A 27936-nucleotide genomic window follows, 5' to 3' on the forward strand; every position below is an offset into this window, starting at 1 on the left:
GGGTCGATTTATTGTTTTGCCCATAATGTCCTTATAGTTAAATCCCAACCTAACCCGGATATGTACAAACTCATTAATAGAGGTGTTATGTGTGGAGGAATAAAGTCACGCAACCGCCATGGAAACGGTCCCCAGAAGGCTTTTCAACTTGCACGAAGAGCAACCTGAGAAAGATCCTTGAAGCCGGTTCGTTCAATGTTTACACTGCATTCTTCAACATAAGAAGGTCAATGCTCCAATCTCAATACGACTCTACTTATCCGCGTTTACTATCAACTTATCCGATTAATATCATTTCCATATCATACTGCATTGGACGCATTGGAGTGTGCATGTGACAAGGGATGTCTCAAGCAAGTATGCTGAGGGTGGATGTTCCAAACATGAAATTGGACGTAGGCGAGAACAGCGCCTCGAAAAAGGTATGTACAGATAACGTTGCCACTCGGTATACTGGCGTTTTTTTAGAATTCAACGTAGTGACCTTTATCTTTCCACCAATACAAGGAAGTACGGAACCTTAAAATGCTTAAGGTGACCTAATTCAATTATATACTGAATATCATAGCGGGAAAGGGCCACGGTTTTCTCATTTTCATAATCAAATTAAATGTATGCGGAACCATACCAAAAAGTCAATATATATTATAATGATATACTCATCATAATGTGAATGTTCCTATTTCTATGAATATGCGATTTAGCACCAGAGAAAATGTTTCCTTTATACCTTTATACCGCATCTACTGGAAAAATACAGTTGTTCCTGCAGTCAAGTTTCCAGTTTTCCTAGCTTGGATAAGTTTGAAAACTGAGTCTGTGCTATTTGTGCAATGTGCTGTGCCAATGTTTCAATAACTCTTACAAAAGACAGCTATGTTTAGGACACAAACAAGCATTTTATTAACTTTTACCCAATGTTATTTTGCATATTTTTTGTCATGCGGGCAGGGCTATACGCCCCAGGCCAATTTAATCGATGAAACTACCAGCTGGCTCAAATTAATCAATTATTATTTTTTTAAATCGTCGTGCTTGAAATATAAATAGCCCTGTAGTTTTATTAATAGTAACTGCCGCAGCATGTGAAATGGTTCAATAAGTTTGTTTAATAATTGGTGTTACTGCTGTTGTTGTAGTTATTATTTGTCTTTGGCATGTTTTTTGTTGGGGGGGGGGGGAACGATCTTTTTAAAAATGGAATTGAGTGGTTCAGCTCTACAATACATACGTTACATTGGTTACATGTTTGTGTGGTCCAGGGGCGGATTTATCTACTTCAGCGGTCGATGTAATATGAATTATTATGATTGTAGAGAAATTGAATTTCCAGGAAGTATAATTGCATACAACTTTAATACTATTTGTTGGACAATCGCATAGCTACTGAATAGAATTAGTTATTTGCCAACTCGTCCAATCATCACATGGTCTACCGTCATTTAATATAATATGCAGTTCCGTCTTTCAACCATTTGGTCTAATAACCATTTGGTCCAATCATCATTTAGTCTAATGCAATTCCGTCTTTCATCCATTTGGTCAAATCATCATTTCGTCTGATCACCAGTTCGTCCATGACAATTTCGTCTCGTAACCAGTTGGTCTAATACCCATATTATTTTCATTCATTTCGCCCAATTATCACTAAGTCATATTAGACCACTAGTGATTAGGACTAAATGGCTATTAGACCAACTGGTTATTAGACGAAATGGTTAGTGGACGAACTGGCAAATAGACCTTGTGAATAGTGGACGATCTGATGATAGACCAAATGATAGCTGACAAGTTGGTAATTGGACGAATTGGCATTAGACCAATGAAATATTGAAAATAAATATTTAAAATGTACTGAATGCAATTTTACCGAAGTATCCGTTCAAGAACATATGCCACTGTGTAATGGTATATTGTCATGTTTGACTTTGAAATCGATGACTGGAGATGATGACTGCGACATTTTATGAGTCTTGCATGTGATATTCTGGGAAATTTTAATTATGCAGTTATCAAAGAAATGTCGTTCAGTTTGTTTATGATAACCTTTGATATATGTTGAGCAATAATTTTCTTTCATAAGGTATATTATTTGTGTTGCTCTGGTATCACCGTATCAGTCTGCTCAGTGGGGCTTGACCTTACGGGTCAGTAATACTGAAATTACATTCCCTGTTTAACTCTCTGCTGGATAAACGAATGAGTTTCTTTCTAAAATAACAACGTTTAGAAAAAAAAAAGAACTGTCACATGCTCTGAGTTAGGCTTTCTATATGATGGACAAGCCAGACAGAGCCGCTCAGAGGACCATGACATGCATGGTAGGGTTTGGACTACCCTCACCAATGTTTGGCAACCAGTGATGGAATTCGCGCTGAATCGATAAAACCAACAATCTGGCTCGAATTTATTTATCTGAGCCCATGATATATTCCATTCCTGACACATATGATTTCCTGATGAACTTCATATCGCGGGGAAATGCCAGCACGATGGCTTGTTGATCAATATTTGTGGAGTGGTGTCTATGGCGTCTGCTGAATGTACTAGTTATATTAACATGTTGAGTGTGTCCACACCAGAAGGTTCTCTATGGAGGAGAGAAGATATTTGTTGTCATGTTCACAGGGTAAGAAGTCGATCGCATTGATACATATTTGATATCATATTCGATACTGCCATTTTGGTAGTAATATCAGGCTGTATGCCTTGATCAGTAGAGGAATGAGAGGACGAGAAAGGAAGTCGGACCGCCTGCACAATCAAGAAATCAGGAATATTTCAGCAGGTGGTATACCGTTTCTTGACAGGGGTGCAGGATTGGCCGTGGGGGGGGGGGGAGAAAACAGAAATTCGACAAGAAAGGGGGCATTCCAATTCAAGGTCTTCATTTTTCTCCAATTTTTGTTGACAAACAATCAATAAGGCCCGCCCCCTCCCATAGATCCGCTCCTGATTTATTGGCACATAGATAAGTATAAGGAAGAGAAGAGGAGTAGGGGGGGGGGGGCAAAAAAAGAGAAAGGAAGAGGGTAAAGGTGGCGGTGAAATGATGTGACACTCAGAGAGAGAGAGAGAGAGGGAGAGAAAGAGAGAGAACTTGGATTTAATTCAGCATTACTTCATTCAAAGAGCGCTTTTGGCATTTTGATTAGCCTATATTGTATCCAAATCCGAATCGAACGTTGTGTGCTTGAGGTAGGGCGCGTAATCAAAATAAAAATAAATGGCGATAAACATAATAACTAAATCACTCCATTGTATGATAAAAATCGCCCCCAAATCAATAATGGAATGATGGAAATAACGATGGATTTTATTTAGTAATCAAGGATATAAAGGTTCATGTATGAAAAAAATCATGGTTAAATAAAATTTGTTATCAGTACAATCTTATTTCCATTTAAGAGGACGGGGCGTCAGTGTGTGTGTGTGTGTATGTATGGATGGGGAGGGTGGGGGGGGGGGGGGTCACACTAAGTAAGTGAGCAAAGTGATTTGAAATTTTAGAACGATTTATAAGTTATATTTTAGGTATACGTGAACTTAGTTCGATTATTTTACTGGACAATGTTAAGTATGAATTTACCTGCAATTTGTTATGTAACTATTTTTTTATCATTTGATTCAGAATCAAACATCAAACTCCCCGATATTCTAGCTTTTAGCAAATGGAAAGTTAACGACATTCATGTTCGAGAATAATGAGGAGGTTTTTGAGAGCCAATGTGTATGGTGTGTGTTGATGCTAGCACTGCGAATCATTCACGACATCTTAATATTTACAATGTACTTGAGAGAACAACGATATGGTCAATATTAATAGTCCCCATCTCAAGTGGGTAACCGATGACTATCATCATACAATGGAATGGACGCCTTTCATTATAGGTTTATTTATATCCGGATTATAACACAATTAGACGTGGGTGAATCAAACTCGGGATCTGGTGCGATTCCGATCTTAATTCGATTCATTGCTTCGACTTCGAACTCAGTGAAAGTCCTGCGATGCTCCTTTTTTGGTGTCTTAGAATACTATTGGCAGGTTGAAATTTGATTTTGTGCGTTGTGAAATGTGATTTCTTTAACTTAGGGACTTTGATTGGACTTTAGCATTTTACATATTTCGCATTATCATGTCGAATCAAACGTAATGATGTGCATCTGGATTGAGAATGTTACTCGTGGGTAAACCTGTAGCCGACATTCATGACATTGCTCGCTTTCTAGTAGTAGTATCACGTTATTAATATTGGTTTAATTAATAGTCTTATTCAGTGATTGTGAATTATACACGGAGACAATGATCATGGGTAATAATCCAAACTGCATGGCTCACTCGCTGTAATTATATCGCGCTACCCTGTCTCATTGTTATTTCACACCATGGTGCACTTCAATCCGGCATCAGTCGATATTATATTGTGTAAAAAAGTGAGAGGGCCGCCCTGTCCTGGGAAAGAGAAACACGCATTATAGACTGTTTATAGAATAGAGGCTAACAATGGGCATGATGGGTGCAGTTTAATTCTATTGAAAAGTGAAGCTCCATCTTTCATACACAAAAGACGAATTACTCGTGTGTCGGCATTTCACTCTCACCGATCAGAGCTTACATCTTACTTCACTGAGAACTTTAATGTTTGAGTTTTGTTGAACCTGACTTTCCTCCGGTGGAGAAATGCCTTTGAACTATGTTACTGCTGTATGTCTTCATTGTCTTGGAATTCAATAGAAAAAGTTCTTTTTATCACTGTTTATTGGATATTGAGCTTGAGAAAGGGGACATACAAGGAATCTAGATGGACAGTAGCATAACGGAAACAAGGAAATATCATGATATTTATATGCAGTGTTTATAGTTTGGATAAGGAGTGGTGATGTCAACCGTGTTTGAGACTTAGTGTATCCTATTTCTGATGTATATCGGCCTACTTCGGAACAACAGACTTTTCAAACCTTGTAAATTGGTACGAGGAAAGAATATTCAACAACGTTTACTTCCTTCGCCTTGAAGACATTTCGATGTGTTATTTGATTAGAATTTAATAGGGGATAACTCAACTAGTGTATGCATTCTTGCAGAGAAATGAATTTTAGCAGATAACGGTTTGCAACTCTTCCTTATTTCTCTGTCCTGATGGTTGTTCTAAAACATTTAAGACTGGCGCCGCAGAAGAGGCGCCAAAACTAGGGGGGAAACATAAGCTGCGGCCACAATGGGAGATCTGGATATCAAGACACAGTTTCGAAGAATCTCACGGAAATCAAAATCAGGGTTTGAAGTTGGAGATCTCAAGGAGTTGATTCGGGTATACATCAATTTTGCTGATATAATTTGACTCAACTGACTGTACTGATTGTCACCATAATTCTTGTTAAATTTGAATACCTTATATTTGTATTTTTGTAAATCACTGGCGAGCCTCTATTTGATAATACTAGTAGAACAAATCAATCAATCTCTATAAAATTATAATATTGATTTCAGTTTTCTTTTACCATCATGGTAGCCCCTTCCGTTAGTTAAACTGATTTACAAGAGGGCCCTGGGAATGGTAAAGACACAAACACAAACACATACATATACATATATATATATATATATATATATATATACATAAATCTATATCATTAAGTAGTTAAACACATCATAACGGTAAATATTTTTTAAATCTTAAACGATTACAATTACATCCCATGCAGTAACTTGTGCAAAGGGAAAACATAAAGCTTGATATTCAACGGGCAATCCACGGAAATGGAATTGGAATACAGATACGTTCGCCGATCCCTGATTTTAGATTTTGTTGTTTCCTCGTCTCGTATCAATGTGTTCTTTAAATAACACAAGGTAGACCTCATAAATTCTATTAATTTGCCCCAAAAGAATGGAGTCCCGCTGTAACAATTTTCATTGACACGAGTGAATACTAATCCCCTATAGTACATTGAGGAAAGTATTTTGATCTGGCATGGCCCATTCTACCTTTTTGTGTGTATAGGGTTCTGAAAAGGGGAAAATATTATGCGCTGTTGATGACGTCACTTAAACTGCAGTGACGTCGGCTTATACGAGGAAACATATTTGTCTTTCACTTTATTGATTGCAGCTTGTAAACGTCTATTTAATTCAATTAGATGACACTAAGCATACACACAAATTAAATATTGATTTACTCTCGGTATATTGAGCTGGTCAATCCAAGATAGGAGATGAATACTTTAATGACCTGTGATCAAGTGGTAGGCCTATAATGTATGATGGGCATGCCAAGATGTCTGATTCGAATTTATATGAGTCTATCCATCATGTCCATGCAACTTGTGTCTTTCACAAAACACTTCCACAACGATCAGTGATGAAATAATATGTATCTATCTTATAGACATGGTGCTGTTCATACTAAGAGGTTGACTAAAATAATTCTTACACTTAAATCAATAATGTTTGTATCACGCAATTATGTAGAACGTATTTGTCTATAAAGGAAGTGATATTTATGGGCCATCATTCCGTGTGGATTGTTATGACTCAATTGATATTAGTCCTCTCCATTGGTTCATCCATTTATCGGGCTAGTTGCACATTGAATTATCTATTTAAATTCCCGATCACACTGTTTGATGAAATAACATTAATTTTCTTAGTATAAAATATTCTATAAGTCATTACTTTTATTGTTGAAAATGGAAACAAATGAAATAATTTCCCCAAAATATTTTAATCATGCAAAGTTTTCTACTTTTTATTTTATTCTTTCAGCTTCGAAAACAATCCAGGGTGAAGACTTTGGTGATGGGCAATGTCAAAGACGAGCCTCTCCTGGTCAAAGGTCGCCGTGATCTTGCCATCGGCATCCACGAACTCGGAAGACAGCTAGAATGGTTGAGGACTAGCAAAAGGGCGCGAAACCAAGCTCGTAAACTCTACCGATTTCGCTTATTTTGTTCTAAACTTGACACTGCGGAAAGCTTCTGCGTCAGATCAACAGCGCTTCTTGTGCTACTCTTTGCAATCGTCTATGTCATCAGGGCTGTATCAATCTTCCTCCTTCCTGAACTGTTTCTCGAATGTTCTGCCACCCATCCGAGCGTGTACTCATCGAATTTCAGTGTATGGCCTTCGAACAGTGCCGATGAGTCGATATCTGGATTCAATCTTCGATGGATGCTCTTTCGGGGTCGCCATCCCTGTGTGCCTATCTACATGGAATGTTTTACATTACACGATACTATATCATTACCTTACCAGGGACAGTACTGATGTTGATCCTAGATGTACTTATGCTGAAACTTGTTTATTTGTATCGCAGTACTTATGTTTGTCAACCCATTCGTTTGAATATTTATTAATGGACACTTGATGCATACCCCGAAGGACAGCGACACAGATCTATCATCTCAAGTCTGATGGACATTAAACTTAATTGATAATCATGTGTGCTATATCAGTTGTCGATCATAATCACTGGCGTGCTACTGGTGATGGTGGTGGTCGGGGAGGGGGGTGCTGCCCATATACTTTTCCTACGAAAAGTGGCATTTGTCAAATGTTTCAATAATAATTATCTTAAACATCATACTTTTAGTCGATATTCGTCTTTGATATCAGACCGATTTGATTTTTACATGCTTAATTCATTACAACCTGCTCATTATTAAAGAAAATCTTCACTCTCTCCACAATGCGAGATCCAGAATGAGCACTCCTCAAATTGTTTGCGCCATTACATCACTAAACAGAACGTGTGATTCAGAATTTTGTTATAGTGGTATCTTGCTTCAGTTGAAAAATCCATGATGAATGTAATGTTCTGTGATATGAACCTTTTCGTAGTCTTGACGTATATTCCAATATAGAATATTTTTAAGATAATCAAAGTCTGTTGCCATTGACAACCATGCCTCACAGTGCAATTATATTTTTTCAGTTCGTGAATTTTTCACCTTTTTACTTTTTTTAATGCACAGATCAATGTAAGGAAGTGGATCTGAAATGAATATGACTGGTGTGTTGGCTCAGTTGGAAGAGCGTCCGTCTCACAACCGGGAGGTCGGGGGTTCAAACCCCGGCCGCGTGAGACCAAAAGACGTTAAAAGATGGGAGTTGCTGCTACCCTGTTTGGCGTTCAATAATTAAAGGGATATAGCCTCGTCGATCTGGCGCTGCACAGCGGCTGCCGGGCCCACGATCAATTGGGCAAAACAAATTTTCGGAGTATTTCATTTCTGGTGTCTATTTCAAACAATAAAATATGGATTTTAAGATATCACTTCATTTTACAAAATACAGAATTCGGAAAGTCAACCTTTCAAAGATATTTCTTTTGCTACAAAGAACAGAATTTCTTAACATCTCAACTTGTCTTGAGAGTATAATGTGTTATTATGTTGTGTTTTTTTCTCAGGCATTTAAAACCCCTTGCTAAACAAATGCAGTTTCAAGATATGTCAGTAAAAACAGAAGAAAACAAGGTCATTACTTGGCTCTATGTTCATTCAAGGAGTGAGAAAATGTAATTTACGACGAGAATGATAAATCGTATTTGTATAGAGCATATTGCTATGTCAGGCTGTACGTTTATGTCTTAAATTGCGTTAGCGAGCAATTCTCGCGGTAGTTATTGTTAACTAATTATTGAGGTAAAGGTACACAATATGTTTTTCTCCTTTGTAACAATTAATTCAATTTGAGGATCATTATAGAAGGTAAATCGAAACTGTTGAAAATTATATTTAAAAAAAAATCACCATCATTAACGCGATACTCGATCCAAGTACTGGATTAATGAACACCCCCTCCCTCTCTCTCTCCTTCTCTCTCTCTCTCTCTCTCCCTCTCTCCCTCACTTGCTTTGTTTTCTCTTTTTTTTTCTTTCTCATGTCTCTCCTTCATCCCATTTGATATCAATTTTGTTTTATTTTTAAACCCACTTCAAATCGCATATTTTCCAGTATAAATCCAATTAACTGTATTCATTTTCATCTTCACATGAATCAATTCTGCCTTCTTCATTTATTTTGTCGGCAAACTTTGCAAAAGTTTTTTAGCATGTTCAGATTGAAATGAAATACTACAAATACTTAACTTTTCTCAGGATTCCCTGAAATTTGAGCATAATACAAGTTTTGAAAGTAACAAAGCTGAATCCGAACTTATCGAATGTAAAACAAGAATATTTATATTTGTTTGAATCATTGGTCGTCATGGCTTCAGTGCTTCCATGATAACACATCCTACATGTCCTATTCATGGTAGCAGAATGAAAAAGGTACAATTTAATTATTATCTATGGGAAAACTCTATAATTACTAACTCTTGCTTTTTGTTGGTTTATTCTTGTTGTTTTATCCTTGAAATGTTGAATTCATGGGCACAAGAACTGAATCATTGTCTTTCAAATTACAGTACATATGAATTTTACATCTCCAAGTCAATATTGACATTTGAATATTATCTTACTTTGAAAATATGAACGGTATTATTATGATTGAAATCATCACACAGAAATGTATTATTAAAATACGCTTTGCACAGTATTATGGTCTTATATCTTATGTATTTGGTATGTATAACTTATCATCTATTAAAAATTTAATAAAATTATAATTTATATTTATGAGGTTTCATTTAGATCAACTTGTTTTCTAAAGTGAAACCCAAACATCATTTTGTAGAAAAAAAAACCTAATGTCAAAATCGAATTTCCAGATATGAAAATTCGTATCCATACAAGTCATAATAAAGGGAGACATGGGATGTAAGTATCAAATGCTAAATTTTATTACTTTTTTGTTCTACTATCAAGGTTTCTTTTTAACCATCATAGGTCTCTATAATTTAGGAACATATACTAACTTTTCGGTGTTAAAGAAAATTTAGTTAAAAGAATAATCATTAGTATCATATGTTAACCGACCTGTGAAAAAAAAGAGAGAAAAGTAATACAAAGAATATCCGATAATATATGACTACTACAAACTAAAGAGGATAAACTTTCTGGACAGTCCGAGATAATCCGAACCTTGTACGTCTTTTGTCACTAAATCTTAAACGTACGTGCTTAAAAAGGATTATCAAATCTGTTGTTAAATATGTGTCCGGTCGACAAAAAATTGTAAAAACCAACCAGTTTATTGGTTAGAATCTACCAGAATATTGTTAGATATTGGCTTTTATTATCAGTCGGACGTCACATTTAACAACATGTTGGTTTCTTTGATCAATCCCTGTTTTAAGAATGTAGAGTTTCACATCTTCGCTCTAAAAATATCGAATAAAACTGACCAAATATAGGTTCAAAAGGAAACATGTTTGTTTTGTGAAACATTATGTTTTTCATCTACTCTTATTAAAGGTCAAGTCCACCCCAGAAAATGGTGATTTGAATAAATAGAGAAAAATCAAACTAGCACAGCACTGAAAATTTCATCAAAATCGGATGTAAAATAAGAAAGTTATGACATTTTAAAGTTTCGATTATTTTTCACAAAACAGTGATATGCATAACTGAGCGACATGCAAATAAGATAGTCGATGATGTCCCTCACTCACTATATCTTTTGTTTTTTATTGTTTAAATTATACAATATTTCATTTTTTACAAATTTGATAATTAAGGACCAACTTGACTGAACCATGTAGTATTAAACAATGCTAATTCCACATGTTCGGGGAGGAGTTAATAGTTGTTTCACTTGGCAATGAGGAGAAAAATTAGAATATTTCATATTTCATATAATAAGATACAAAAGAAATAGTGAGTGGATGACGTCATCAGTCTCCTCATTTGCATACAGACCAGGATATGCATATAACTGTTTTGTGAAATTAAGCGAAACTTTAAAATGTCATAACTTTCTTATTTTACATCCGATTTTGATGAAATTTTCAGTGATATGTTTGTTGGATTTTTTTCTTTTTGTTGGAGTGGACTTGTCCTTTAATGAAAATCATGTTATCGGTAAATCATCGTCTGGCGTTAATAATCTGACAAATATGGATGTCCCATCTTCGCCTGATGTGGAGTTAATTTGTTGTACGGTGTTGTTACATAATACCATTATTCGTTCAGTAAAAATTATTGTAAAAAATACACCCGAGTTACGACTCTTTAGCGTAAACACTACAACGCAACATATTTAACATGAACGAAAATGGAAATTATGTCATTGGGAATAAATAGTATTGCTTTTATGAATTAAAAGATATTCTATGAATGAAAAAAACACCATAATCAGATAAATCTCTTTCAAAAACACTTAGGAATATTTAGTGCCTTTTGTAATGAAAGACATTGTCAACAATATAGGAATATTACCACGCACAGTTTTGAAAATGAAGTATCATAATACAAAAACAGAAATATAATACCATCATTCTTATATATGACCAATAATTAATGACAGATTATCATTTCTTGACATTCCTAAAAAAATAACATGGACATAGAAATCAGGTTTTTATTTCTTACAATTTGCCAAATACTTCTTTGTAAAGAAGAATAAACCGTATCCCCCAAAAAAACTCAAGTCACACTTTAATATTTGGAGGGGAAGGACAACAAGCATTAGGAATTGTTTCATTTTTTTCTTATCATTAAAAAATTATAATAATGTTCACAAGCAATCATCAATGGAGTCTTGAATCTTTGCGCAGTGACACAAAGCAGTACCCAGAGTCTGCGCTAAATTACAGACTCCAGTAATTGAACTAAATAATTCAATATATCAATAATTAGTTGCGATTTTATCTGTAAATAAATAATTCAAAGATATACAGTAAACAAATATCTTTCGCGAACAAATTGCACGTGGTTGATGTTCCGGTACAGCGGAACAGCTCACAGCCAATATTTAAAACAGAGTAGGTTTATTCTAGAATGTTCATTTTTCTTTCTCATTTTCTCTGTTTCTCAATTTCTTAATCGCATGAACAGGTCCTTATAAAATATTCTCCTTTTAGCAGAGCACTGTCATCAGCAGGGGTGTAATCTACAGTTTATCCATAAAGACATTCCATTGTTTCCAGAACTGACAATTTCTTATTGATATCCGTTGTCAATTGCACGTAAATTGATAAATGTATAAATTATAGTGTCCATAAATATGATGAGTTAAAATTGAAGTTCGTACAATAGCATGAGACACTGTGTGTATCTCGTTAATTAGCATCCCAGTTGTGTTATTACCAAACATAATTATGATACACAATGATTTGCCACAACATTAACTACATTATAATATTTCTTAATACTGTTGATTCCAATATGCTATAGTTAGGGGCAGACTTCATCAAACTAAAATTAGATGTAAAGCGAAAATAACACACAAAAAAATAAATACAAAGGAATGTAAAGACTTGTACACCAAACCACAAACTCACAACCCGAGTCAGATGTCAGTGAAAATACATCATAATTCTTAACCAAGGCAGATATAAGGAAATGGTATCATGAATTTACGTTGACTTTTAAAAATCTAATATGGTAGTTTTGGCAAAAAAATATTTTTGAAAATAATGAGTTGCTTGGAAAGTTTTTAAATTGATAAACGAAAACTCGGGTCGTACGATCCAAATTCTTTAAAAAAAAATAATATACCGACTTGCGACATGTTTAGTTTGCTTCTATATTGGAATAACTATAATAAATGTACGGGAATTAATTTGTAGTTGTGGGTAAGACGGGTAACATATACAAAGTTTTCCCGAGCTTTATATCGAAGCGAAACGATGCAGACTTAAGTGATTATGACTGTGGAAAAAATGGATCGTGGGATTAGTACCCACTGCCAAAACATACTCTCATCCGATCTCACTATATTTTGAAAATAAACCAAGTTTTTGTATATACCATGTATCGTGTCCTGATATATGTGGGCCTTTTAATACTCTTTTAGAAATATGTTATTATATCACCACTTTATTGAGAAACTAAAAAAAGAGAGACATTATTAACATTAATTTCTCTACCAGCTAATTAAAACCTATAATTGTTATTCATGTTGACTCTCATTCACTGTTATAAACTTGGAGATTTCAGCCTTAATCAGGTTGTATATAGTCGGTATTCATGAATATGATTCATTGTTTACAATCAGCCAACTAATTAAAACACCCTTAAATTGGCTTTTAAAGCTAATAACAAACTTGTATGAAATCATCTACAGTATATGCTATATTTAGGGATATGCTACCGAACAGCTTTTGGTTGTACTTGCAATTCCTCAGGAGGGTTAATTTGAAATTGCTGCGTTCCCTTTTCATTATCACATTCATTGACAAAAATGGTATGTTCATTGCTATTGTGATCAAGGCATTTATTTGTGTTCTTCAACTGGAATCGTTGGTTAACCTGCAAAAAAAATAAGATAAAGACAGCAAAGATAAGTATCATTTTCTTAGACCTCTGATTATGATGCTGTTCACATTGATTAAGTATTTGCGTCAGACACGAAAAGTGTCTATATACAGGGTCAGCGTCAGTGTATTTTGATGGAGGAAGAGGTAGTCAGGTAGATCAGGGTGGAATTTGTGAGGCAATTAGTTTTACATGAAAAAGGTTTACACTCCCAAAGAGACATTTTTTTCATCTTCAAGTTTAAAGAAGGGGGTACCAGACGGGGACAAACCACAGGGTGCTCTAATTATTTACATAGTAGGGCCAAATAAGGGAAGGCTTGTGATTTCGCATGTAATATGCAAATAGGCACAGGGGCGGAGCCAGGATATTTGAAAGAGGGGATGAGCATGATGACGTAAAGGTGATGTCATATTTTTCTTAATTTAATTACATTATAGGGCTAATATCTAGTCACACAACCCAGACCTCTTTTTTTTTACTCCTTTCTTCCTTCTTTACCCCCCCCCCCCTTTCCCTCCCCTTCCTTTTCACTACTTGACAAAATCATAGAGACCACTGCCCCCTAAGGCACCATCCCTGGGTAGGCCTATTATGGAATATAAATAATGCATAGAGAAACATCCGCCTTATAACTATGATCATAACGCATACCTCATCATAATCCCAGAACGATGAATACCGAACTCTATTGCACTTGTCTATCCTGACTCTGGTCCCATCCACGTAGAAACAATAATCATACAGGATGATTTGGCCTGGACCGGTAAAACGAAACCTCTGATTACCTCCCATACCATGACAATAATAAACACCAGCCTGTAAAAACACAATCCACAAAATAAATAATAAATGAGCACAGTTCACGGATATAGTCACAAACCGTCACACTAAATTTATTTTGAAGTTTGATAAATTAAATATACATGTACATTTAGACAAACACGAATTAAATGTATGATTTTTAAACATCATGGTATGTTATTAAATCAATACTTTGTTCGAAACAGAACGACTGTTGGACGAAAATTTCAAAAAGTTCAAACGTTTTCCCTACTTTCCTTTGTGAAAGTGGAGTGAATATTTTTCAGAACCCTCAAGAAATATAAGCAATGTTATATCAGCATTGCTGAATTGGGCTATCCTCCGATTTGATATCTATAATCTATATTATGTTTTAGTATTCATTTTTGTATATGCTGTTTATTGTATTTCTTTTATCCGTCCCGACTTAAAGAAACAAGCAAGCCTCTCCTTTCCTGGATATTTTGTATTTTCTTTGTATTTTTTCGACAACGAAATTATACTTGAGATGGATATAGGGAAACATTATATTTTTTATATGCAAATTTACAACATATCGATATTCTGTCCACCAAATTCACGAGTCGAGGAAAGTTATGAATGATATTTTTGGGGATAAAACGAAGCTTCCATCTTTATATATGGTCGCGTATGAAATAACCGTATGTTTCACACATCACGTTATTATGAGGTGGAAGTAACTTGAAACAATATACCTTCCGTCCTGCTACCTTATTGGTCTAAGAGAAGAGTCTACTCATGAAAAAAATAATGAGACACTTATCCCATGCATAATTTAAACTTTAACAGAATATTCTAATTTCATTTATACTGACCTCTCCCCCTGCTGTATCTTGATGGCCCATACTGTCTACACACAATCCTGTGTGTACCGACTTGATCTGTGACAAAGAAATATAATCATAAACATTAATGATAATTAATAAGTAATTCGGCAATTTATCCTTTTATTTGAACAGTCTGAAAACGATTTAGGGTAAAAGGTATTCATTAAATGCTGGAAAACCACATCTATATATGGTCAGGAGCAAGTAGTTTCGCGCCATCTAGTGTCATTATACATATAATCTCGAGATTGTTCAGATCGGGATAATTTGCCGAAATAGCACGATTATTTGAAAACTCGGGATGGTGCAGATGGTCCTCGAGTGTTTAAGGATACACATAAATATGATACCAACCTTAGATTATATTTTCACGTGCCAATAATAATAATATCAATTATAATGATAATAACATGGACATTCCTAATGCGCCGGTATCGATCATAAAAAGATACTCATGACGCAGTAAAGAAAAAATTGAAACCCTGCCGACGTCTTTTGGAAGTTTATTATATAAGAATGGCTCAGCATATTGGCATGATCGACTCCCCATGAATTATGAGATTGTGGTACAGCAACTGTCAGCAAGCAAGATAAGCTAGCCGAATTAGGGTTACGAGCGGTACTGTAAGGATTGCCATTCAGTCCATGGTTTACTTCTCGAAACTGAATTCAAGAAAAACTCAAAATTTCATATTTTCTGAAATGTTCGAAATTGATTTCTCTTTAATGATAAAAGTGTTACGCAATCGATGAATTGTGGCTGTATTTCAACTGGACTTACTGCATCCATATGGCTGTGTTAAAAAAATATATAAACAAATCCATCATCCATTTTTATGTAAGAAAATACATTCTATCGCACCCCATGCACTTGCAATCACCGCAGATGAGAACCCTTACCTCTCCCCATCCCTTGTTAGGAGGCGGTGGAGGAAACTTCTCTAATGAATCAAAGGCAATCTCCTCCATGAACCATTTAAAACTCTTCGGACAGTTGTGCCGTCTGAATCGAATCTGTTCCCCGATGTCACCGTAGGGTTTCCCGCGTAAATCTGGTCTGGCGGTGTAGAAATATTCTTTGAAGTCGTCCATCCAAACTTCGGCTACTCGCATGTAGTTCTGATACAAAGAAAGTAATAATTCTGAAAATTAATGATGTGAATGGTTTCTCAAATTCAATCTTAAATAACAGGTCCGCTGTAGCATGGCGTTTAATTGTGAAAATAGGTAAAACTTTATATTTCATCCAATAATAACCATGACGGAATTTTCATCGTTATGCTTGTTTTTATATTTCTACAAACTACATACATGTAATAAGAAATCAGCTATAGTATAGATTTTGTAATATCACATTGTTACTGTCTTTTGACTGGTAAAATTTTGTTCTGTTTGTCAGCAAGATGCAAATTTGCGCTTAATGTTGCAACCTGGTCCATCCGTCCGCGATTCGATTCAGTGAAAAAATTGTAATAGCATTGATTTTTAAATGAACATTATTTCCAACTTATGAAATCTTAAAGATCAAAGTTCCGAATAGTGGTGTACATACTAGTTTCGAAATTCCGGTCTACTGTGAGCCTCCCCGTAGGAATAAAAAGAGGGATTCAATTCCAAATCGTAATGACCCTATATGAGTCTTGCGATCGGCTACGATTTGAAGCTGATTAGGACTCCACAAGGCTCTGCAGTGAAGCAGCATTCGATATTTTATTCGATTTGTTTAAAAATGGGTCGTAGCCGGATCGTATGAGTACAGCGTGCTTAAACGCCCTTTCACAATATTGATCCCCGATCAGTTTACGACCGCCTGCAACCTTTTTTTTTGTATTGCACGATCGATCGCTTGGTGTCTTGCGAGCACTCGCAGTCGTTGTAGGTGATTGCACGAACCAGGGGTGGTCGTGACTTGTCGCATCTGGACTTTGAACATGTTCTAAATCCAAACGCGATCAAATGCGATCGATTCACTCGCTTCAGATCGTATGACCATTACGACCAGTCGCATTGATGTCATTCAATTTGTACGAGCGATCGCATTGCCTCACGTCGACTCTCACGACTATACATTCGGTCGTGCAACTTTTAGATTGGTGTGAAACCGCTCGCAATCACTCGTACAACACTAGTAGTGAACGCAAGGCCACTCACACGAGCATTTTGCGAGTAAATGCGACGTACTGGTCGCTTGTGTTGTACCACAGCTGCTGCTTTTTTGTGAAAGCCTTTATGCGATGAGATAAATAGCGACCGATACCCTTTGCAGCCTGTCGTACGACCGAAAGGTGAAAATGGTCGCAAACCAAATAATTGTGAAAAACAGATCATTAAGTGCATAATATAAAGTCTTTTAAAAATTGATGAATTAATTTGTTACCATGTGAATAACGCTGACACCAGGTACGCCTGAGTCTGGGTAGGTGTAGGGAACACCCTTCCTATACACGTGACCAACTCTAGAACACGGAACAAACTTTAAGCTCCCTCCACACATCCAAATCTGGAAAATTGAAGTTGAATAGAAAGAACAAACAGCTGTTATTGCCTTGCAACGACTGCATTAAAAAAAATCAATAATTTGTTACAAAAGAATTTGATATCAGTATCAGATAAGTATTATACATGTATTATACAAAACGTTCTATAGATGATGTTATGTAGATATCCTTTCAGTTACTGTCGATGACTGGATCTGATACAATTTCATGTGATTTTATATACCAACAATCAATAAAGTGTTCCAATACTTTACATACATGCATTATATCCATATTTTGTTTATTTTTAACATTCGGTAAGAAAATATTACAGACCCCCACCCCCCCAAAAAAAAAATAAATAAAAATAAAAATAAATCTTCTACACATGCACAATCGAAATGTTCAAGTAATCTCTTGGACTGTCGATCTGCTGGTGCTGCAACCTCATTTATTATGATCAATCACAGCAGTCACCGTCTTCTAATTTAAGGTGACAAGGGAATTTTCGTACTTTTCTTGATTTTTGTATATTGACAATTTATGTCTACTTCCCAAGTTATTTTTTTTTTTTAGGAATGAGACTGATGCGCGGAGATCTCCCTCCTGATGCATGGGAAAAAAGAAAGATTTGGAGAAAGAGATGTCACAGTAGCATAATCTCGAGAAGAAACTAATAATAATTTTCAGACAAGACATTATAGTTTAACATAATCAGGCTATAAATAAGTTTGGTAATCTATTCACCGACCTTAAATGATATTTCGAAGTTTTCCCCGCCCCAAATTTGAAGTCCTGGATCATAAGCACCGATCTCAAAGAAGTATTCTCTGTCGATGGCGAACAAACCACCAGCCATTATGGGCGAGCTGATATGAGGTAAAATTTAATTAAAAGAAGAAGAAATATATTACTATTGAAATAGTATAGCATAAAGGCCTATTGCCTACATGGTATATCAACATGGAGAGGGAGGATATAAGGTTTGTAACATATTTAAAAAAAACGAACCAACTCTACGAAATGCAAGACTTTGAAATATTGGTTTGGGTTATCTACAGTAGACCCCACTATTATTCTTAAAGGGGTACCCCGGGCTGAAAATATTTATATTCAAATAAATAGAGTAAAATTCACAGATCAAAATGCTGAAAATGTCATCGTCATCATGAATATTCATTAGATGGGCTGATGATGTCACCTCCCCACTTTCCTTTTTCTTATGTTGTTACATGAAATCATAAATGTTTCGTTTTTTCATACATGTGTGAATAATGTGTCTCCTCTATAATGAAATGAGTTACAACAATAAATATCTAATGCACTAAATCAGTTGTCAATCCATTTTTTCAGTTCTTGGTAGAAAAATATTAATAAACCTAATTTCATATAGTAAAATACAAAAGAACAAGTGGGGATATGACATCATCAATTTGCTCATTGAATATTCATGAAGACATGCCTAGAACTGTTTCACCTGAATAATGCAAATCTTTAAAATGCCATAACTTTGTTATATATTCATTGTCCGATTTTGATCAAATTTTCAGTATTTTGTTTGTCTGAATTTTATTTATCTCTTTAAATCATATTATTTTCAGCCCGGAGCATCCCTTTAAGGGAACAGTAGATTGATGTATCCTAGATTTACCCTGGTGAAGATTTGGCATTATGCCATTATCTCAATGATTCGAAACAAACAAGGTAGAAAAACAGGAAGAGATTTAACATGTAATTCATACACTGGTTCATTCATTCAAAATAACACAAAACATAAAGTGCAGGTGCATATAGTATTTATCTAGTCTGAAATGTGAATATTGTCACATTTGCTTTAACCTAAGTTGATAAATCAGAGTAAATATGATCAGTCACAAGTTGAACTTTAATCGGTGGATGTTATTGTTTTAAACATTGCCTGACAGTCACTGTGGAATAGACATACAACTGCAATATGGTACATATTGTGATGAGTAATGAATAAATATTTTGAGAACTTACTCGTATGGTTCGCTTTGATACTTGAGACCTAATCTCTTTCTACTCAGATCAACTGGGATCCGTTTATACCAGAAATCCCAATCCATTGCACCACGACACATACCATCTCCTTGTGATCGATATTCAAAGGTATCGGCCGATATCGAATCGACGGTGGGACAGACCACAGTCGTTCTGGGCAGGGAAGCAGAAATGGTTTTAAAAAATGCAAGGAGTCCGTCAGTAAGGAAAAAGGAAATAATAATTTAAAAACAGCTTTCCATTAACAAAACAAATCCGTTTGTGGCGCATTCTTTCAAGTCAAAGTTTTTTTTTAGCGAAGGAAACTTTTTCTGAAAATTTTTTAAGATTCTTGATGAATTTCACCCTAATGAAATAATGGTGTTGAAAACGTGGAATGTTTGCATGAAACTGACAATGTATCGCTTGTTTAAATTGTTAAAATGATGTCCAACGTGTTTTCTCCCGAATACTAGAGAGAACTACCCTTAAACTCGAGCCATTACCTATTGAGGGCTATTTCTGTTAGCAATGGAACGAGCCAATTCGGAGAGCATTCGCAATGGGCGTCGAGGAACGTGACCACTTGACCGCGAGACTGCTCCGCGCCAAAGATACGGGATCGAATCAAACCTTCTCGTTTGCTGTTACGGTAGAGTTTAACTTTACCTTGGAATTGAGGTTCATCTATGTATTGCTGGAGTCTGGCTTGTAGGTGAGCTGAAACGGAACAGGAATTTCTATAATGATTAGATGATCATCATCATGATGCTGTTGATGATGATGATTATGATGACGATCATGATGATGAAGATGATGACGATGACGATAATGATGGTGATGATGATGATGTTGTTGATGACAATAATGCTGATTAAACTTTGATTCAACAAAGAGATCATGACGGGTTTTTTTTAAACAATAGTGAATACGATCATAAGATTGTGTGCTCATGTACATGGTGTATAGGGGGCAAGACGAGCTGAGGGTGGCGCCATTTTTTTCTTCACTCACTGGTATAATACGGGTAATATATATTTACACTATCCATGCCAGTCTTTTGATATTTCCTTTTCTCCCATTTTCCTTTCCCCTCCTCGATGTTTACTTAAAAGGGTGTCCCTGCCCCTGAAACACCACTCCTGTTTGTATGTAACAAGTTGTAACTATATTGTGTCAGATTGCTAAACAGTTTTTCATTATCGATTACTTCTTTCCATCAAATCATTAAAAAAAAAACTTATAATAAAACAGAGGTCATAATATTATCCACCTGTGATATCATGATCTTGTAGATCTGTGTAACTTGTCTTTTCCACTCATAACTTACATTTATCGCTGAAATCATCGACTAATATCACTTCTTGGAGTAAATTTGGAGGCGATGTGTTGATGATACTGTGTACCGTTCGTAGGAGAGTTGACCATCCTTCGTTATGAAACACCACCACTACTGATGTATTTGGTAGATTGGTCGGATAGTGCCAGTATCTGCATCTAAAATGACATCAGTTAAATTGAACGATTAGGTAACCCACTTTCTTACATTGTCGAGACGTTCATCTAGATTTGACTGGCATCTTCAAAAGTTAAATAAGACTAGTATAGGCTACTTTTTTATGATTTAATTATGCTGGCATCCTTCATTCATAATACATGTATGATTAAAGGAAGTGTAATTGATAGTAAATTCACTAAGATTTGTAATGTTTAACATTTAAAGTAAAGTCAAATGATTATTCCATACTGTGATTTCAACATATAGCAAATAAATATTTAACATGAGCTGACATAGAGTCAGGGAAAAATAGGTCCGGTCAGTGAAGAATTATGAAGATAGATGTGACCATTTTTGGAACCATCCTTTCAGTTTTGGTCTATACATGAAAAAAAAAAACGTGCATCAATCCATGATGTTCATGCCGACTAAGAATGGATAATGAACAATATTGTTAGCTCAGGCGATAGAGCGGGTGGTTCGTTTTTCCGGTGGCCCGTCTTCGATTGGTGCGCTAGTGCCTTTTAGTAAGGAATAATTTTTAATCATCATTACTAGCAGTAGCGTACCGTGACTCGGAGGAGACAAAGCATTGGGGGGGCAAAGCATTGTTCACAGACAATGCACTGCCCCCCCCCAATGCTTTGTCTCCTGCGGTTCACGGTACGCTACTGATTACTAGGTCCCTCGGACAGGAACTTAAGCCTTTGGTCCTCTTTTTGTTTTGCTTACAAGCATTCATGCTTTCTTAGTGATCAGGTAAAAAAGAAATTACCATCAAGTTATTTTTCGTGAGCATCATACTTTTTCATTGCTTCGTATTATCCACTGTGGAATGACCCACGTTTTTTTTTCACGATCACAGCTTCTTCAAAATATTACCTCCCAGTGACGTTTATCCTGCCACAAGCAAAATATTGACTCATGAGATTTGAGCATGCGCACAAACTTACTCGTCTTGTCTAATATCATTCACAGTCCTGTCGAGTGCGATTCGGTCACTGATGACCATGTTGAAGCCATATTCTTTAAAGCTCTGATCATATTTCTCCTGATCACTGGGGTTCAGCATGACGGGGCGACCATATTCCCCCGCGCCCTGACGACGCTCGTCCTCGGGAGGGGGCTCAAAGTTACCCATTGTGCTCCTCAGGACGGGAGGCTCTACAATAAGTGTCTGTGTTAAAAAAAGGAAAGGAGAGATTGGTTGATTAGTTTCTATGTTAATTGGAGCATTGTGATTGTTTTCCTAATGTATTCTGTTTATATTTACTACAAACAACCACTTCTCACTAATTCTGTATACAAAATTTTCGCTCTTATTTTTCTTTAATTCTATGTATCGTTCCTGTACAATATATAAATTATAAAAAAAATAAATAGATAAAAAACAAATATAAGCTCAAACTGAACCACATATTTTTTATCTGTTAATTCTCAGTTATACCATTGGTTGTAAGCTTTGACATGATTTTGTATTTTGTTATTGTTGGACAATTAATAAACATGATAATGAGATTTAACCGAACCAAATATTCATGCTAAAATTAATGGAATAACAAGTATAGTAGATGAATTCTCCTGAATTGAAATAATTAATAAACCGCGCGAATTGCAATTAGAAGATACAATAAACTCTTGAAATTTGGAAACAACGAAACATGTTAACAAAAATGCACAAATGATTAGACCTACTATATGTAAATTCATGTTGTTTATAATTGGTCACAACAAACTGTTAAGGTTTACTACTAAAATGTGCAAATTTCATTGGTTGCTCGCTACGCTCCATCGCGTGCAAGCAATCGAAACTCGTTTTAGGGGGTCACGACAGACGGCGCCATTCACATAGGTAGCATATATTAGCTTAAAATGACAATCATTCTTGCTCGGTTGCTGCACTTTCCTGCATGAAAATAACTGACATCTGTTTCAGTTGATGACGTCACCCCGGGTTAGCCACTGCTTATATATAAATTACATATTTATGCCCCCCCCCTCCCAGAAAAAAAAAGACATATAGGCAAACCCGACCCTTATTTGCCACAGGTCATCGCAAATCGTTGTGCATATATAACTGTATAATGGTCTATAAAATTATGTGAACAAGACTCTATAAGCATATACCATTAATTGCAAATATGTTTTCGACTGTACATGTATAATGGAGATATCGAGGCAGCTGGACATATTAGTTAAGACGCAAAGAGAAAATATGACCTTCGTGGTTGATATGAAATAAAAAAAGGATATACGGAACACCGGGGTATATACTAACAAACTGAGTAACAGGGAGAATCACTACAGGGAGGGGGGGGGGGCAGTAGGAAACGTCACCCAAATATTCTATGGGGGACATGACGCCATTCCTGCATAAACAATAACTTGAATTTTGAAGCCTTCCTTTTATTAATGGTCTAGAACTGCAAACAAGATCAAAATACCTTTTATACTTGAAATTAGAGTTTTCCTCGCTAGCTCGTAAAATTCAAATCCAGGATTGTTTCAGGAAGCATTTTGTACGAACCCCTAGGGTCCAAGTTTGAACCCCTGTACCAACCCAAAGAGTTCAAATTTGAACCCCTATTTCCAAGTGTGATATGTTTATGTTAAATAACACAACACAACCATAGGTGGATCCAGGGGGCCGAGGGGTCCGCCTTCTATTGGCGGAGCCAAAAAAAGGAGAAAAGAAGGGGGAGAGAAAGAAAAGAAACAAAAAAACCGAAGGGGAAAGAGAGGAGGAACAAAAAAGAGAAGAGGAAAAATAAGAGGAGGAAGACGAGTGGATGAAATAAGGTCAGGGGAAGACTTGGATTAAAAAAAAAAAATTCATGTCACTATATAAAATTTTTCGCGCTCACATTTTCTGTTCGATTATTATATTGCTCAATAAGCTGATATGGAGCTGAAAATATCAAGTTGTTAAAAATATGTTAACCCATGCATCCTATTCATAATTACAAAAGTGCTTAAATGTCCAGTTTTTATGCCTCAATGTCAACAAATTTCACGCTATCGTTAGGCTTATTAGATTAATAGATAACATATTCATGAATTCCTAATGACTAAATTGTCCCCTTTTCAGAATGGAATATTGACAAGTTTCATCTCGCTCTTAGGAAGAGGAATATGAAAATAGTCATCATTTCCATTTGATGACAAAATATCCTTAGAATGTCCCGGTCCTAGGACAAAAGAATAATGAAAAATATCAGCTCGCGCTTCGCGCTTACATTATTTATTAAATGCGTTCACATCCATTTTACAATTTTCCTACACAGTACTTGAAACAGTGCTTAAATTGACCCTTTTCAAATTGGAATATCAAATTTTTTCAGCTCGCGCTTCGCGCTCGCACTATTGATTTTCATGATTAAAAATTGTATTCAGAATGCCCAGATTTTGTCTAATTCTGTCGCACGCATGTTTATTGAGATACGCAGCTTGTTCTTTATTCAGAACGTGCTCAAATTATCAAGTTGCAGATCAGAATATCAAAAAAATTCTGCTCGCACGCGCCTCGCATCAATAATTGTATAGTTATATACCTATCCCGTAATGATTACAAATAGCACTTAGAATGTCAATTTTTAGGTCGGAATGTCAAAAATTATTATGTATCGTGTTGGCTAACTGCAAAAATCCTCAACAGGTCCCTTTACGATCAGGCCAAAACGCATATTAAACATTTCTGCTCGCGCTTCTCGCTCGCAGTAATTATCGAGTTACATACGCATCTTGTTCAGGACCACAAACATTGCCCAGAATGTTCAATTTTCAAGACAAAATACAATTGAAATTTCAAAAAATGTTATCTCGCGCTTCGTGCTCGCACTATTTAAATAGGGCTTATGAGATTATTGCATATTTATGTTGTCTTAAAACAATAAAGATAAGAAGTGACTGTTAGGACTACTATTCAAAGAAAAAAAATTGAGCGGCCTATCGGGGAAAATATGGGTGAAAAAATGCCCCCCATAAACTGGATCCGCCCTTGACAACATCACCAACGATCCATGCATTTTGCAACTATCTATCATTCTAATGTTCACATTGTTGCTTGTTATATCGTACTTGGTACGATACAAACCACGATTGACTCAAGCAGATAATCAGGTTTTTATTTAAGCCTAGTGTGTGTCATCTTTCCTGAGCAATAATATGCGTCTGGCCAATTATTATCACGATCCATTTCTGATCAATTGTGGCAAGTCATTCCAAGTCACCAGGCATGACCCGGGTGTTTGTCGGGTGAAATCATATCAGTGTTATCCGAAGCGTAATCGGTGATGGTTTTGATAGAAGGTGGATAACTTATGAAGTCGGTATTGATCAGCCAAAATAATGATCAAATATCATTAATATCGTGTTAATAATGATAACCCTTGCAACGTAAGAAACACTGACGTATCTAGGAGAGAGGACAAGAAGGCCTGTGTCCAAAGCACCACTTTTGGGGGAAGGGGTGTTAAAGGGCAAATGTTAGGGAGAGAAGGTGAGAAAAAAGGAGGGGGGGGGGGTAATCCCTTTTGATATATATTAACACGGAAACAGTAAATAAAAAATAATTGATATGCACACAAACCTAATTTATTGATACCATTGTTGATCTTTCTGAAAAACAAAATTGATGTCATGATGCACCCTAAATTCAATTTCAATTCAATTCAATTCAATTTTATTTTCCACATATTGAGTAAAAAACATGCAATATAATTACAATTGAATACATACATAGATAATAAACAATACAAATATAAAAAGTTACAATATATTACATAAAAAAGACATAAAATAATCAAAATGTGGAGGGGATTGACAAAGGCCATATTGATCTATCAAGGTCAATCCCCAATGAAAGAAATAAATGGAATACACAAATTACATATGGATAAAAAAAAAAGAAAAAGATACTAGACCTCAAAACCCCAGACAAAGCAAGAGAAAGTAAAATAATAGTTTAATCAATCCACTAGAATCTTCTTCAGGTACATGTAGGCCTATTTTCTGCACACTCTTGTACAAACCCCTACCCCTTTAAGGAAGCATCAGATAGTTTTGGATCTAATCGGCTTGATATTACTATTTAAAGTTCTATCCACTCATTGGGTGTATACACACAATGAGTGGATAGAACTTTAAATAGTAATATTGCTTGTGAAGTGGTACAATGCACTGTAGCCTATAGGTCTAGCTATACCGCACAAATTTTGTTGATCATCTTTTAAGGCATCAACAGAAGCACAAAATATGTGTGAATGTATACTAACTAACAATGTAGTATTTTAGCAATATTGTTATTGATATCATTAATGTTATTGATATTAATATTCTGAGAATAATACTTACATCCAACTGCATGTCTTGCAGACCGTCGGGTAGATCATTGCTCCTTCTCAACCCCCTCCATTCATCATAAGGATTCCAAAAGGTAGAGTCTTGAGTTGTGAATAATAATAGAACTGGTATCAAGAGCATTAGTACAATACATAATACAAATAATTTCTTACACCACCGAGAGCGTCTATTACAGCACCTACCAACCATTGTTACCGCTTCCAGTTATCACGATACCAAGAAAAATAACACATGTATACAGGAATCAGCAGATGTATTATTTCATACAGACGAGTATCAATTATCAGAATACCAAATGTACATAGATCCTTTAGAGTATGATATTCCCATTGAGCGACTCCGTGATATTCCATGCACAATATCCGTTTTGTTATTTTTCATGTTGAAGTGGCAGACTATACGGTTCCCCGACTATACAGCTTCCAAACATAGATAGTAGTACCAATAATGAAGGTCATTACTATATGTTGTCTGCTAAAGAACACCAGCTACCCTTAACATGCTTAGGCTTAAGAATGCAAACTTCGGAGGCGCCGCGTGTATAGATAAACCACACGATGAATGGTTGCGATGGTATGTTTAAACAGTGTATTATTTTGGTACCCGTATATATTGATGATTAGAACGACAATTTGAGTAGAAACGCACGATAATTATGATCTGATGTTTGCTGACTGATAAACAGCACTATGTAGTAAACGTGGGCTCGTAGCGTATTACTCAACATGCTCAATATACCACGTAAGTACTAGAATAGTATGAACGGGTGACTCCATTCGCCCTGAATGAACACAAAGAATACAAATAGGGGTATAGACTTTTGCCTTTTGTGTAAACGTTGCACTGTTTTCTCACTGGCTTTTGAAGTTTTTCTTGGCCACGTTGGCATAATAAGACGATTCAATGAAAACTGCAAATACTAAAAACATTCTATCAGTTGAGTTTTTTGGGTAATATTTTTACTTTATTAATTACCAGTAAATCATCGTAAACGGAAACAGTACGCCCAGTCAACCACCTTTAAAGGGATGGTCCAGGCTGGAGATATTTCTATCTCAATAAATAGAGTAAAATTCACAGAGCAAAATGCTGAAAATTTGATTAAAATCGGATTAAAAAAAAAACGAAGTTATTGAATTTTAAAGATTTGCATTATTCCGGTGAAACAGTTCTAGGCATGCCCTCATGAATATTCATTAGGTGGGCTGATGATGTCATATCCCCACTTGTTCTTTTGTATTTTATCATATGAAATCAGGTTTATTCAAAAAATTTCTACCAAGAACTAAAACAATTGGATTGACAACTGATTAACTGCATTAGTTATTTATTGCCGCAACCTATTTCATCATAACGGAGACACATCATTTACACATGGATGAAAACATGAAACCTTTATGATTTCATGTAATAACATAAGAAAAAAGAAAGTGGAGATGTGACATCATCAGCCAACCTAATGAATATTCATGACGATGTGCATATAAATGTTTTCACAAAATATTTATAAACTTTAAAATTCAATAACTTTGTTATTTTTTATCCAATTTTGATGATATTTCCATGATTTTGCTCTGTGA

General features: G+C 35.6%; 2 protein-coding genes across 4 annotated transcripts; one reads left to right on the forward strand and one right to left on the reverse strand.

The window, feature by feature from the left end:
- The first annotated feature begins 72 nt into the window (after positions 1 to 72).
- On the forward strand, positions 73 to 9546 carry LOC129264686 (uncharacterized). Of its 2 annotated transcripts, none has more exons than XM_054902601.2 (2): positions 73 to 422; positions 6770 to 9546. In XM_054902601.2, the coding sequence occupies exons 1-2, from the start codon at positions 345 to 347 to the stop codon at positions 7268 to 7270; spliced, it is 579 nt and encodes a 192-aa protein (XP_054758576.2). In that variant the 5' UTR covers positions 73 to 344; the 3' UTR covers positions 7271 to 9546. The 2 variants fall into 2 exon arrangements, with proteins under 2 accessions (XP_054758576.2, XP_063958388.1); XM_064102318.1 differs by lacking the exon at positions 73 to 422 and adding an exon at positions 3862 to 5315.
- LOC129264685 (N-acetylgalactosaminyltransferase 7-like) lies at positions 9163 to 27335 on the reverse strand. 2 transcript variants are annotated; one of them, XR_010294135.1, is made up of 12 exons: positions 26348 to 27335; positions 21949 to 22172; positions 20828 to 20994; positions 20004 to 20217; positions 19498 to 19671; positions 18248 to 18365; positions 17397 to 17519; positions 15920 to 16138; positions 15008 to 15073; positions 14022 to 14186; positions 10964 to 13361; positions 9769 to 10369 (listed from the first exon to the last, which is right to left on the reverse strand). XR_010294135.1 is itself a non-coding variant. In XM_054902598.2 (11 exons), the coding sequence occupies exons 1-11, from the start codon at positions 26543 to 26545 to the stop codon at positions 13200 to 13202; spliced, it is 1830 nt and encodes a 609-aa protein (XP_054758573.2). In that variant the 5' UTR covers positions 26546 to 27335; the 3' UTR covers positions 9163 to 13199. The 2 variants fall into 2 exon arrangements, 1 of the variants encoding a protein (XP_054758573.2); XM_054902598.2 differs by having other exon boundaries at positions 9163 to 13361.
- Positions 27336 to 27936: the final 601 nt, after the last annotated feature.

Source organism: Lytechinus pictus, chromosome 7 (assembly GCF_037042905.1).
Source record: "Lytechinus pictus isolate F3 Inbred chromosome 7, Lp3.0, whole genome shotgun sequence".
Lineage (NCBI taxonomy): Eukaryota > Metazoa > Echinodermata > Echinoidea > Temnopleuroida > Toxopneustidae > Lytechinus > Lytechinus pictus.

What these genes read in the sequence shown, in the direction of transcription:
- LOC129264686 (XM_064102318.1), top strand. Translation starts at nt 5,223, where the DNA reads ATGGGAGATCTGGATATCAAGACACAGTTTCGAAGAATCTCACGGAAA. An exon ending in ATCTCAAGGAGTTGATTCGG is followed by an intron (nt 5,316 to 6,769) that starts GTATACATCAAT and finishes TTATTCTTTCAG; the next exon opens with CTTCGAAAACAATCCAGGGT.
- LOC129264685 (XM_054902598.2), bottom strand. Translation starts at nt 26,545, where the DNA reads ATGGTTGGTAGGTGCTGTAATAGACGCTCTCGGTGGTGTAAGAAATTA. An exon ending in TGCAAGACATGCAGTTGGAT is followed by an intron (nt 22,173 to 26,347) that starts GTAAGTATTATT and finishes TTTTTAACACAG; the next exon opens with ACACTTATTGTAGAGCCTCC. An exon ending in AAGATACAGCAGGGGGAGAG is followed by an intron (nt 14,187 to 15,007) that starts GTCAGTATAAAT and finishes GTGTTTTTACAG; the next exon opens with GCTGGTGTTTATTATTGTCA.